This window comes from Canis aureus, chromosome 2 (genome assembly GCF_053574225.1).
Source record: "Canis aureus isolate CA01 chromosome 2, VMU_Caureus_v.1.0, whole genome shotgun sequence".
NCBI classification, from domain to species: Eukaryota; Metazoa; Chordata; class Mammalia; order Carnivora; family Canidae; genus Canis; species Canis aureus.
The window spans coordinates 36124345-36139193 of NC_135612.1; the positions used below are offsets into that span (position 1 = coordinate 36124345).

The 14849-nt window shown below is 34.5% G+C and overlaps 1 protein-coding gene across 7 annotated transcripts in view; it reads left to right on the forward strand.

Annotated features, from left to right (window-relative positions):
- The window catches only part of UBE3A (ubiquitin protein ligase E3A), a 95820-nt gene that overhangs the window by 15612 nt on the left and 65359 nt on the right, over window positions 1–14849 (forward strand). For 2 of the 7 annotated variants that reach the window (XM_077868508.1, XM_077868543.1), the window contains exons 2-5: window positions 8336–8399; window positions 10520–10639; window positions 12144–12357; window positions 13820–13864. In XM_077868508.1, the coding sequence (XP_077724634.1) occupies window positions 12206–12357; window positions 13820–13864 (197 nt within the window). In that variant the 5' untranslated portion in view covers window positions 8336–8399; window positions 10520–10639; window positions 12144–12205. Of the gene's footprint in view, window positions 1–8335; window positions 8400–9519; window positions 9642–10519; window positions 10640–12143; window positions 12358–13819; window positions 13865–14849 lie in introns of those variants that run through there. The other 5 variants (XM_077868533.1, XM_077868516.1, XM_077868522.1 and 2 more) reach the window with 5 other exon arrangements.

A 14849-nucleotide genomic window follows, 5' to 3' on the forward strand; every position in this document is an offset into this window, starting at 1 on the left:
CAGAGAGAGAGGCAGAGACATAGGCAGAGGGAAAAGCAGGCTCTGCAAAGGGAGCCTGATGCGGTACTTGATCCCAGAACCCTAGGATCACACCCTGAGCCAAAGGCAGAAGCTCAACCACTGAGCCACCCAGGCATCCCTGTAATCATTTCTTTTATTTTTTATTTTTTTAAAATTAGTTCTTTTAAATGGCCAGTTGTTTTGTAAAGAAATTTAAAAATTGAAAAAAACAGGTTATTAAACCAGATTTATCAACATTTTTTGGTATTTATGCTCATCTTTACCATTTTTATTTTCCTTTGTGTAGATTTCTTTATGTAGATGCTGTTTTCTATCTTGTGTTATTTCTCTTCTACTTGAAGAATTTAAAATTTTTTGAAGTGCAAATACATGAGCCAGAAAACTTTCAGGTTTTATTAGCATGAAAATGCCTTAATTTCTTTATTATTTTATTAGGAAAATACTCCAACTCAAGTGTGAAATAATTGTAGAATATAATTCCACAATTAACATTTTTCTTTGTGTTGTATCTGTCCATTATTTGTTTTAATTCTTAGAGGTTTTTCAAAGTAAGTTGCAGTTATTATTATTCCTCATCCTTAACTTCAGCATGTATGTTGTTAACTAAAGCTTAGTAATTTACTATTAGATAACTTTAGTATATTGAATTTAACTGATTTTAGTATATTATTCCAGTTATTTATTTCTGTGTACTAAATCACCCTTAAACATCAGCATTTAGTTTGCTTATGAGTCTGTGCTTTGTGCATACTGGAAGGCACAGCTTTGTCTTGGCTTCAAGTATGTCACAGTGGCTTGATAACTGGTGTAACTTGATAACTGGAGGCTAGAATTATCTGAAGGATGGTTCACAAATCTGGAGATTGATGCTGGCTCTTAGGACTTCAGCTAGAGTTCAGATCTAGAACACTTAAATGTTGCCTTTATGTGTGGTCGCTTAGCTTCCTTACCAGGTGGCTGACTTATTCAATATATGGTGACTGAATTTTAAGAGTATCTTAAAAGAGCAAGGCGGAAGTACATGGCATTTTTATAACCTAGCATTAAGTCACACAGCACCATACTCTTGATTCAAAGATCACAGAGGCCACTCATATTCAAGAAGAAGGGACATAGACCCCACCACCTGATGGGAGAATGCCAGTGTTAAGTTTGTAAGAATAGTATGTGTTATGGATTATATTGTGTGGTGACCATATTTGGAAAATAAAATCTGCCAAATATACATACCATTCCATGAGAGTTTTGACAAATGTGTACACCTTTGCAATCCAACCTATACCCATTTCTAGTCAATTTTTTCCTCCAAATCAACCATTGTTCTGATAACTTTATCTTAGATTAGTTTAGCTTACATTAGAATTTCATATGAATGGTATATTAATTTGTATGAGGTTTCTTTTATTCAGCATAGTATTTTTGAGATTCACCCGTGTTACTGCATGTGTAAGTTGTTTGTACCTTCATTCTTATACTGTTTTCAGTTCTTAGCTGTTATGAATAAAGCTAAAATGAATAATTCTTTAAAGTTGGTGTGAATATAATATCTTTTCTCTTGGGTAAATGCCTAGGAATGTAATTTTTGGGTTATAGGGTAGTTATAATGCCAGATCTTTTCCCCAAATTCATTTGTTTTGTTTTATACTCCTACTAACAATAAATGAGATTTCCAGTTGCCTAGTGTTGTTAACATTTAGTTGTTTTGATATAGCCATTCTAGTAGTTGTATAGTAGTTTCTCTTCATTATTTTGGAGGGCAGTTTCACTTGATACATAATTCTAGATTGACTTTTTTTTTTTCAGTCTTTGTTTCTTTTTTTTAAAAGAAATATTTATATACATTTTTAAAGATTTTATTTATTTATTTATTTTAGAGATGTGTGCATAAGCTGGGGGAGGGCAGTGGAGGAGGAAGAGAGAGGGGGAAAGAATCTCAAGCTGACTTCGCAGTGAGCCTGGAGCCCAGTGCAGGGCTTGATCCTGTGTCCCCAAGATCACGACCTGAGCCAGAAACCAAGTCAGACACTTAACCAACTTAGCAACCTAGGTGCTCCATGTTAGCCTTTGTTTCTGATGAGAAGTCTGTGGTTATGCTTACCTTCTTTCCCTGTATTTGAAGTCTTTTCTTCCCCTCCCTCCCCCTTTTAAGATTTTCTCTTTATCACTGATTTCATTTGTGATTATCCTGCTTAGGATTTGCTCAGTTTTTCTTTTTGCATGTGTTTTTTTGATCTGTACATTTATAGTTTTATCAAATTTGAAGTGTCAGTCATTGTTTCTTTTTTAAATTACCTCCCCTCCTCTTACACAGTCTCTTTTTCTTGGGACTCCAGTTACATGTGTGTTAGACCAATTGATCTTGTCTCAGGTCATTAACATTTTTAGTCTTTGTGTCTCCCTGCTTCAATTTGCTTTGTTTTCGGTTTCATTGTTTTTTTCTTCCTACAGTGTCAAATACTTTCAGATATCTTAGTTTGTATTTCTAAAACTTCTATTTGGTTTTTATGTTTTCTGTTTCTTACTCATTCAGCCTTCAATTTTTGAGCATATTTATAATAGTATTTGAAAACCTTTATCTACTGGTTCCATCAGTTCTTTCATTTCAGGGTCCATTGATTATCGGTTTTTCTTTTGGTTCTAGGTCATATTTCTGTTTTCATAGTTACTTATTGGATGCTGCGCATTGTAGTTTTTTCCCCCTTTTTTTTTGAAGATTTTATGTATTTATTCATGAGAGACAGAGAGGCAGAGGGAGAAGCAGGCTACATGCAGGGAGCCTGATGTGGGACTTGATCCCGGGACTCCAGGATCATGCCCTGAACTGAAGACAGAAGCCCAACTGCTGAGCCACCCATGCATCCCAAGGATGCTGCACATTGTAATAGTCTGTTGTTGAGTGACTGGATTTTGTTGCCTTTTTAGAGTATTAAATTTTGTTTTGGCAGCCAGCTAAGTAACTTGCTGGCCACTTTGATCAAGGCTGTATTAGGGTGTGTATACAGAAGGCTATATTTAAGGCTAGTAGCTACTATAAAGGCATGGCCCTTTTTAGTTCTTTACAAAATGTCCCCAGTGTTAGTATGTTCTCTTCACTCTGGTTGGTGGGGGGGTGGAGTTTAGGGATTTCCCAGTCCTGTATGAGCTGGGAATATTTCAACTCACTACTCTTCTTTGTCTAGCTTCAGGGAATCTTTTGCCTTACAGTTCAGGTGCAGAATCAAAGGACTGCCAAGTGGCAGATTTCTGGAACGTTTTTTCTGTGTAGCTGCTCTCTTCTCACTCGGTTTTGCAAATTCTATCCTTCAGCCTCTGGAATGCTTGAGTTCTTGGTTTTCACTTTAGTGATACTGTTGTCCTCTGATTAGGTTTTCCCTACATTGGCTACATATTGAAAAGAGCCTCTAGGCAGAAATCTGAGCACGGGATGAGGGGGCTCATTTTATTTCTGTTGGTTCTCTCTTGGATCACAGTTCTGCACTGCCTGTTATCCAGCGCAGGGTCTGAAAACAGGAGTTTCATATAGGTTATCCAGTTGTTGTTTTCGTGTTTTGTTTTGACAAGAAGCAATTATTAACATACTTTTGGATATTTCTCTAGGCCTACCTTCTGTTCCACTTACCTATTTATCTAATGCTTGTACTTTACTGGGTTTTTAAAATAAATATTTAATTGAAATATAATATACATAGAGAAAAGTGCACATAAAATGTACATATAGCTTGTGAACTTTCACACACTAAACACATGTTTAGCCAGCATCCAGATCAAGAAATAACAGCAGCAGCAACTCTGAAGCCTCTTTACACTATTTATTCCCTCTCTTCCTCTGGGAGTAACTGCTATCCTATTATTAATTTTAATAGCATAAATTAGATTTGCCTGTTTTTATGCAGTGTATCATTAGAATCCACATTTAGTTGTGTCTAGCTTCTCTCACTTAACATATTTGTGACATTCATCCACATTGTTGGTTGTAGTCATTGGTAGTTTATGGTAGTTGCTGTATAGTATTCCACTTTAGGAATATACCAGAATATACCAGAATTCATTCATTTACTGTTGGTGGGCATATAATTTGGTTACTCTTGGTCTGAGACTACTTAAAATATTGCTATTCTAAACATTCCACTAAATATGTACTCATTTCTGTTTGATGCATACTTAGGAATGGAATTTTTAAGTCCCCGAGTATGCATGCACTTAATTTTAGTAAATATTGTCAGTCTTTTGAGAGTTGTACTGATTGTAATTACACTATTTAATATTCTGTGGTTTAATCTCTGGTAGAATGATTTTCTTGATTTTCCTGGTATGCTAGGTCTTCAGAATTTTATTAAATTGGCATTGGATTAAACTTGTGTTAATTGGGAAAAAAATAATACCCTTGTTTGTTTCTACATGAATTCCATTTGGAACTAGCCCAAAATTCTTCAGCAGGCCATGGATCTTAATTTTTTTTTTTTTTTTTTTTTTTAAGTTGAGGGGAGATATGTTGTCAGGAGAACATACTCTCCATTACTATAAGAATAAAAATTTAGATAAAGATGAGCCCTATCATGAACCAGTGTACAGCTGGAAGGACTGATGTATGTACACAGATAGCTATAAGGTAGAAAATTATACTTATAGGATAGAAATTATTGTGTGTATAGTAAGACCCAAAAGACAATGGTTATTTACAGAAGAGTTTAGGGAACCCTGTGAGATACAATCTTTAGAGTGAATAGAGTTTTTAATAAGGTATGATAGATTGTTGGGGGCTGGAGTTTATTTAGTTAGCAAAGGATAGGGAAATACGGAGTGAAGTGACCTGAAAAACAAAAGCATTGAAGTCAGAACTACCAATGGCCAGTATGTAATAACCAGTAATCCAATGATAGTACTAGATCATCAAGTAACCTGGTAATAATATTATGTAGTGGGCAGTAAGACTTATATGAATGGGTCGGGGTCAGTGGCAAGGATTTCATATGATATGTGGAGTTTGAAATTTATCTTCTAGGTATTGGGGAAGCATAGAATATTTTGAGCCTTACAGTGATATGGCCTAAGTCTGGAAGATAATTCCAGTAGAGGGAGTAAAGGATAAAGGCAAATAGGAAACCAGATGAAGTAATGAGGGTCTGTACTGTTTTGGTGTGCATGGAGGAAAAAAAAGGAAGAGTGATTTCAAAGATAAAATTTATAGGGTTTGATTTTAAATTAGAAGGGTGGTACAAGGGAAGGAGTATGGCCAAGACAACTTGGGTTTGAATCATAACCTTATATTTACTAGTTAAATGACCTAAAGCAAATCACCAAAGAGAAAACTCCTCTTTTGTAAGATGTTTATTCTGTGAGCATCTTCAAGCATTAGAAATGTAACAATGAATGGTCTAGTCTGGACTGACAAGTTTGGGCCAAATTGTTTATAGTTTGGTCTGAAATGTTTGGGAGATTTGGCTTTATTTTGAAAGTGTTGAAATATAGGGGATTTCTGAGGTAGAATTGGTAGCATTGGGTGAGCAATTTACTATACTGGGAAAGGGGCCTTCTCTTTAGAGTATGACTCAGTTTTCAAATTTGGGTGACTGGACTGGCAGAGCCATTATCATCTCACTGGGTTTTTCTTAATATGTGTGATAAATGTCTTACAGCTTAGTTTATATGTCACCTCATGAAGAATACCTTTCCTGTCCTCCCAAATTAAGTGAGAACTCTGTATACGCTTATCATATCCTATGTTTCTCCCTCAGAACAGCATTATCCATTGCAGTTGCATAATTTATTGTGGTTTTTATTAATAGTGCCCAGTTTGCCCATTACATGAGGATAAGAGATTATGTCTAGTTTCTTTCACTGTTTTTATCCACTTTATAGGCACTCAAAATCTCTTAACATTTTTTAAAATTGAGATATGATTGATGTATAACATTGTATTAGTTTCCACTAGTGGACATTTTTTTGAATGAATGATTAAGAATTTGAAGGTTAAATTATCAACTGATGGTTAGGCTAAATAAAAATAAAGGCTAAATAAAAATGAGAGGGAAAAAGTAAAGATTGGCAACAGTTTTAGTTTGTAACTAGAAAAACAGCAAGATCAGGCGCATTTAGGGTGGAGTGAGTTTTTTGGGAAATAACTGAGTTTGATTTTAATGCTAATAATATATCCGAATATCTGTGTACGATTGGTAACTGAGACTAGCAGTCTTAGAACTCAAGAGATAAAGGCATAAAGATGTATAGTTAAGGGTACTAAGTATAGGGGAGTTCTAGAAATAGATGACATTGCACAGATAATTAATTTAGGTTAAGAAAAGGGGCTAGTGCAAGAAACTTGGGTGACCAAGAATGAAAGGTAAGAAGATGAATTAGCAGAAGACCTAGTTGCTGTCACAGGTAGAAGAATATAGGGGGGTGGGTACAGCATTATGGAAGTGAGAGGGAGATGAGGAGTGATTAGTGGTGTGAAATGCTACAGAAATAAAGTAGGATTGGGGCCACTGGATTTAGAATACACAGGAATGATGATGACTTCTATAAGAAAAATGTTAGGTGAAAGGTTTTGTATGTTAGCAGCTGAGCTAATGGTTTTCAGGTCTTTCGGAGGGGTTGTGTTGATTCACAACTCAACAGGGGTTAATGAAGTTGAGGGGATTATGTGGGGATTATATATGAAAGCAGTATTTAAACATTTTAGTTTACAGAATGGATGAGAACAGTCTTCGTTGAGTTGTGACATTTATAAATCTACAAAGCTACAAGTAGCTTTACCTATAAATTTAAGACATAACCATGGTGCAAAGGAGAAGAGAAGTGCTGAGGGAACACAACAAAAAAGTAATAGAAAAGGTAGTCCTTGAAATTAAGTTTTGACCTAGGCTTAGAAGGAGGTGAAGGAAATAGGCTGTTGGAGAGGAGTTGAAGTGCATACCAGATGTAGTAATAATAATATAGAGACATATGTATATGTGTGTTGTGCGTATATAGTGTGAGAGTAGGCAGATGGACCATTGTAAGAATAATGAAAATATTAGAGGGGCAGATGAATGTATACCAGTAAAGGCATTTCTTAATTAGATTGGATTTCTTAGATTATTAATTATTAGACTGAGCCATCTGTTGAAGAGGGACACAGATACAAAAATAAAGTCGTTAGGGTGCTAATGGTTTGCAAAAAGACTAACATTTCTGGTTCTTACAGTTTGTCTTACTTATCCTGTATCATTCTAGATTTGGTATATTTCCCTGTAGTTTTGTGTTCTTAATCTTCTAAGGCAAGGTTTTTCAAATTGAGATCTGTGTATTGCCTGAAATATATGTTAAAAATACAATTCATGCACCTCTACTTTGTGTACTCAATCAGTCTCTGAAAGTAAAGATCAAGTATCCACTTTTTACAGATTTTCCCAGCTGATTCTATTCCTGAATAGATTGAGACTTGGTCCTCCAAGGTCTTAAAACTTGGGTAATTGAAGAAAGATGTGTTTATATGCTGTGCATTCATTTTCTACCATCAACCTATAGGCCACTGAGTGATTTTCTTAGTCTTTGGGAGTTGGTTTCTTCATATGTGATTAAAGGAGATGGATTAAAAGATTGTAGTTCTTATTCCACTGAGAAATGCTCTGATCATTAACAAATGAGTTAAGAATTTATAGTGATTGTTTGGACACATGCTTCAAGCTCAGAATTTGTTTTTTTAATGATCAAGTTTTGATAGACATGTTAAATATTTGATTTAAAGAAATAATCATTGCTGTGTATTGAGCTCCTTTTAAGTATCAGTAAGCATTGTCCTACATACTTTGAAAACATTTTCTCTAAAATTCACAACAACCTGAGGCCTGAGACTGACTCAAAAGACAAAAGGACTTGTCCAAGGTTGCTAATCTAGGAGGCAGTGGGCAGATGCCTGTATAATGTACCTAACATAGCAGATGCTCAGCATAGAGAATTTAAGTAAAAGCTAAATGGTTATAGGTGTCTGAAGGAATTAGAGGCATATAGTCAAACAGTTGTCATATATTCTCAGCCCTTTTGGAGGGAGGAAAGAATAAAGAAATGGTATGCTGTCAGCTCTGTGGATGAATATGGAAAATATGGCTCTGCCAGCTGAAAGCACCAAGGCAACAGAACCTGTCTAACCACCCTTGCATGTGTCCTGGCAACAGCATTAGGGACACTTGTATGGTTTTGGATATTCATAAATATTACAAAAAATGAATTTCCTTTCAATGGATTTTTTGGGGAATTTTTTTTTTTTTTTTTTTTTTTTTTTAGTTTATCCAGTTTTTGTGAAAAGAATTGAGTGAGGTGTTTTATATTTTAGGTTAAAAATCTGTAAGAACCTGATTTTAGAATTCACCAGCTCCTCAGAAGTTTGGCGAAATATGGTATGTTGCTGTTTTTATATTTTGGAATTCAAAACTGCATGTATATCTTAATGTCATGGTTAGAATAGTGACAAACATTTTCAGCAAATTTGGGTACCTACCATTTTTAAAGCATTGTGCTAGGTGTTAAGTCACTGTGCTACCAGGTAGACTATGAGGGACATAAGTGGGATCCTGAAAGAAATCAGAAGAGGTTAGTGTGTTATGAGAAGTTAAATCTTATGTATGAGAAGATTGAAGGGGGGGCAGGTTTGGCTGTTAGATGATATGAGTTAATAGTAGCTTCAATTTGTTGAGCTCTTACTATGTGCCAGGTACTGTTCTGAGCAAATTATGTGTTGGTTTGTTCATCTTCAGGACAGCCCTCTGAAAAAGACACTACTCTCATCTTAGTTTTCCTTATGAATGCAGTGAGGCTCAGAATGGTTAAGGAACTTGGCCAAGAATTGCCATCTAGGAAATAACCAAACAGGAACTTGAATCCAGGTTGGCTCTGGAGCTTGAACTTGTTTGTGCTCTGTTGGAATACTGGACCTCATAAAAGAGGAGCCTAGAACTTGACTCAATAATTTTTAAAATACATGTCGCTCTTTAATGAATTTACCTCAATTGATTAGTCAAGAGATTTTAACTTTATTATTTTTATGGTGACATGTTAGAAAGTTAGACTTCTTTGAATCTTCTAAATCTACATACACATTTAGTCTTATGAGAGAGAACCCAAGAGAGGACATTGTTCATTTCAGGGATGCCAATGCCTCTTCCTTATTTGACCTCAGGAATGTCTTAGGCTCTTATTAGGAGACTGGTAGCTCTGATAGGGAAATTATTTCTTTCAGGGGTAATACTTATTGTAGTCTCCTAAAGTTATTTAGTTATTTATATAGACTAAAGAGACTAAGGCCAATCTTCACCCTTATCTGAATTTGAAGCCAAGTTTTTAGGCTGCTGCAGCACTGAACATTTTGACTCTTCTCTAGGTATTTTCAGATACTTTACTATTTTATATTGGGTTTTGGGTCCATGCCAGTAACCACCTTCTATGATTGTCTCTTGTCACTTTGAAAGTGTTAATTATCAAGGGTATTTTTTTCTCATTTTTCCTCAATTCACTTTTCAGATTTGGCCTGGCTATACAGTTTGATAGGGAAATAATCAAGGGGAAGAACTACTTGCACAAAGAGTTCTCGATCCTGGGTTATTTCAGATCTTTGCCAGAACTATATAGGATTAGGATGCTTGGTAAGTTTGAACCGTGACAATCAAGAAAGTTCAGATAAGGCCAAGTAAAGGGATCAAAAGATACTAGATTGAGGGAGGAGGACGTATTTTTATATTTTGCCAATCTCTTTCATGGAATTAAGTATTAGTGGGTTTATGGTTGAGAAAGAATAGAACACATTTTCATGAAGTACCCCAAGAGGTTTGGGCTAATGTTTGATTACCGTACTAAATATAGAATAAGTGGGACTAGACTTGAATGTGTGTGTGTGTGTGTATATATATATATATAATTATCTGTTAAGCATTTAGCTACCTGGAAAACCATATGACTGTTAGTCTCATTTAAACAATTGCCAAAGAGTGGGATCTCAGTCCATATTCTAAATATTTGCTCAGTTACATATATATACTTAATGAAACTGTATAGTAAAACTAAAACCAAAAAATTCCAACCCTGGATAGGAAGTCAGTAGATCTGAGTTTTAATCCAAGGTTCAACACTAATTCTAAAATCTTGAGTGAGTCAATTAATCACTCTCAGCCTGCTTAATTTGTTTTTTTGTTTTTCTTAAATTCTTATTCTAGTATCTTTCGTGATCAGGTAGAGCCAAAGTTGTCATGAGACTCAAGCAAGATAACTCTTCACCAAAGTGCTTTTGTAAACTGTAGCACTCCATAAAAGTATAAGAGATTATCACCACATTTTCTCAAGAGATCATTTAAGGGGGAAAAAAAATAATGCTGGAAAATACTCTTTAAAAGCATTTCTATAATAATTACTCTTCTGAAGAATGTTGCATTGACACCTAATTTAAAGCTTTGAAGATTATGTTTTGAACAATGGATTGGGTTTATATATTAAAGTGTTCTAACTAAAGGTTTGTTTAATTTATTAGAGTTATTAAACCTACGCTCAGATCAAGTTAGCAGCTAAACTGGTGTGACAACCTGTTTTTAATCAGTGACTCAAAGCTGTGATCACCCTGATGTCACCGAATGGCCACAGCTTGTAAAAGGTAATTTTGAATGTTATTTTACAGCCTTTAAAAGGCTGTTATTGTAAAGTAAAATACATACTGTACAAAATGAAGAAAATGTATAGTTGGCAGGAATAAGTAGTATACCTAAGTGTTAATGTGCTTCTCCATTTAATATCCTTCCTGAAATATTTTATGCTCCCCCCCCCCCCCCGATCTATCTGTATAAGTAAACAGGAAAGTATTTCTCAAGAATGTCAAGCTTTTAAGTAAAAAATATCATTCTGAACATTATAAAAGCTATGAAAAAATGCTCAATGTGCATTTAATGTGGTGAGAGTTTTAACTCAAATGCTGCTTTAGAAATTTTTACAGGTTTAATAAAGCTGATGTAATTTTCTCTCGTAGAGAGTTACAGTTGGAGGGTAAAAGGAGTGGCTTGCATGCTGGATAAGCTACACCTGTTATTATTGGAAGTGAGCCTCCATTTGAATGTTCTGGCTCATACTGCAGTATTTAGAGTAGGAAGTATTTTGTGATTACTTTTCTGTAATCCAAATCAAGACCTAAAATAGAGACTCTTCTAAGATTTATTTTTTATTTTTTAATGTTACTTATTGTTTGTTTTAAAGTTCCTTTTCTGGTTTGTTACTGTGACAAACTTTAGGTTAACCTAAATCTGTACTTTTGAGTTTTTTTTCCCCTTTGATTATATCCTGAATTTGGTAAAACTATGAACATGTACTAGACCCTTACTTCCAAAAACTGGACAGTAACGAATAAAGAAACTCTGTAGTGGGGCCAAAGTAAAGCTTGGAAACTATTGCTAGATGTTAATTTAATAGTTTCGGGAATCTGAATGTTAACTAAGATATGTTTAGGTAAGCTATTCATAATATTACAGAAATATAAGCAGAATGACTAGAAATTTATTCAGCTGTGTACTTTAACATATTACTGTAAGAAAAGTGTTTCTCTTAGTTATTTGTATATTCACTTTTCTCTTAATTAAAAATAATTTCCATTTTGAGTAGAAAACAACTTGCGCTAATAACCATGTTTAAGAGACCCAGGATAGACCTCTTTTAGGGTAATATCTCTTTCAATCCTTTCATATTCTATCCTTCTGTTAGACTGAATTGGTTTAAATTACTTGGTTTGACATATAAATGGTTTTTCGAAGCTCACTTGAATATATGTTAATATTAAATGATAATCCACTTATATATTTACAATAATTTGGTGACAGTTTGATGCTAATGTTTACATACTCTTTTGTTTAGGGAACAGAAATTGGAAAACTACCATTTGATGATGTATTTAATTTCAATCCCATTTCTCAAAACTTTGTAGTATATATTGTGCTTTTAAGACTCCAATTTGTTTTCCTTCTTGCTTATGTCTTACCTTTTTGCAGTAGTATTTTAATTTTCCTGTCATTGTGTCCTCATTTTTTTCCCTCTCTCTTTCTCTTTCCCTATTAATTTTGAAAGTTTTGCCGCCTGCGTGTTTGAAAGCTTCTAATCTGCCTTTCTTCCCTTAGTGCCAGCAGGTTTATTTTTTGTTTTGCAAGCCTGCTCTGCCTCCTTTACAGTATGACATCTGATGCTGGAGGGTCGCACTTTCAAAAATGAGTCAGCTGGTACATGGGGTTATCATCAGTTTTTAGCTCTTCTGTCTGAGACATACAAACAAGTTTGGAAGCAATCTTGGGGTACTTACCCACAAGGCTGGTGGAGACCAGGTGTGTCACAAAGGTGATTTGCTTGCTCCCTGGGGGAGAGGGTGGAGTGAAATTTTTGCATTTGTGTCAGTGCCAAGTCACCTGCCACCTCCAGCATGCCCCAGTTTTTAGTTCTAATATAACTATGCAAAATTGAAAATAAATATACTGCAAAGAGGTTCTAAAATATTTGAGCTGCTGGAGTCTTTTTTTTTTTTTTTTTCTTCCTTTTTTTTTTTTTGCATTCTTGGCCTTGGACTCTGAATGAATGAACTGCAGTGAGGGGTAATTTTCATAGTCTAATAAATCAGATTTTTAACAGCTAAGAAATGTGGAAAACTGTTTTTGTTACTTTTCTTTTTTTTTTTTTTGATGTGGCTCGGATTTTAAGATTCTTCTGTTAAAATTGTTCAAGATTAGTCTCAAGTCAGTGATAGATTTAAAAATCAGGTTATTGTAAATGTCATTTAGCTTTTGATCTCTTAAAAAAATTGAGAATTTGAGTGTTAGCAATCATTATTCTATTGATTTAATATACTGATGCTGTTTATAAAACTGAATAGGGTAATAGGAGTTTCTTTTTTTAACACCATAGTAGAAATAGGCAAAATTGGTTCATACCCCAAAATGAAAATAACAGACTTTTTAGTGCCTAAGAGTTTTGAATATTTCTATGCAAGATAGTATATTTAAAAAATAATAGAAAACAACTGACAACTATTAATAACAAATCAGTTCATAATTATCCATAGTAAAATTTTAATACCCCAGCTTGGTATACTTTTGATATGTAGTGCATCTTGCCCCAGTATATTTTCAGGGAAAGTTAATTTCATTGTTGAACCAAGATAATAATGATTAGAATGATAACTCTCACTTAAAGTATCTCAAAATTCATTAAGGCTATTAGATTTAAATTTGAATTACTTAGAGCATAAGTTGGCAAACTTTTTCTTAATGGTCCAGATAATAAATACTTTAGGCTTTGTGGGGCATAGCTCTATTCTAATAATACAACAAAAATAGGTGACTGACCCAGGCCCTACTTTGTTGTCCCAGGAAATAGTTTGCTGACCCCTGATCTAAATACAGTTTGGGACTGTGAATACCAGTAAATGAATACTTGGAATATTTTGGATAACCAGTATTTGACTGTAGAAAGTTTCATAGTTGTATGTTTTTATTATAAATATTTGACTTTGTGAATAACTGTGATTTATTATACATTATACTGCTTTGTATATTGGTATCTAAATACAGTGTTTACAGTTTCCTTAAAAAAATGCACTGACTTTTTTTTATTAGTCCAGCTTTTATAATAAACGTGTTGAATGGCAATCTGATTTGATAACTTTTCCTTCTGTTAAAATCTTTAGTCACTTTTAAAATTGTTAACAGTTAAATCTTGTTTTCAAATTTGTCTTCTAATATAATATGTCTGCCCCTTTTTGGAATATGGAATATTTTGCTTAATTTTCCTCAATTGCATTTTACAGATCGCCAGGAGAACCTCAGTCTGACGACATCGAAGCTAGCCGAATGTAAGTGTATCTTGGTTGCAGCTGTGGTCTCTTTTAAGTTACCCTAGATTGCTTTAAAGGTGTTCTATTATTTGAAAATAATTTCCAAATGTAAGAGTAATATAATTTAAAAAAACCAATTGCGAGAGAGGAACTTTCTTATATTATTCCTACCAAAAAAATTCCTTTAAACTTTGGTACCATATCATTAGATTTCTACTTTTATTTATTTATTTTATTTATTTATTTATTTATTTTATTTTTTTTATTTTTTTAGATTTCTACTTTTAGATAGGTAGTTGTATACTCCTGGATTCTAATGTCTTTTTGGTTACCTAGCAGTTGTGGGAAAATAGGGGAAAGAATTCAGGTTAATAATCATTTATTAAATATTTACTATATATAAGGCAGCTGGTGATGTGTTGTGGATACAAAGATGCTTCATGGGGTATTCCTGGGTAGCTCAGCAGTTTAGCGCCTGCCTTCGGCTCAGGATGTGATCCTGGGGTCCTGGGACTGAGTCCCACATCAGGCTTCATGCATGGAGCCTGCTTCTCCCTCTGCCTGTGTCTCTGCCTTTCTCCCTCTCTGTGTCTCTCGTGAATGAATAAATAAAATCTTTTTAAAAAAGCCAAAAAACAAACCAAAGTTGCTTCATAATAAGTTCCTAGCCCACAGAATAGTCTAATCAGTGTGAAGGACAGGAAAGCAAATCATCAATCATCATAGTAGAAGGATACTTAGGATGCAACAGGAACATAAAGGAGTATTGAGTTACCTAGGTATATAGTAGGAGCCTAATGCAGGGAAGTCAGGGTGGCCAGGGACGGCCAAATTAAATCTTGAAGTATAATTGGGAGTTAAGTAGCAGAAAGCATTGGCAGGGTTGTTCTAGGCAGAAGTATGGGTAAAGTTATAAATCGGCACAATGAGCTTAGGGAACAGTAGGTAGTTGAGGATTTTTAAATCATAAACTGATTGAAAGACAGGAAATAGAAAGGAGATA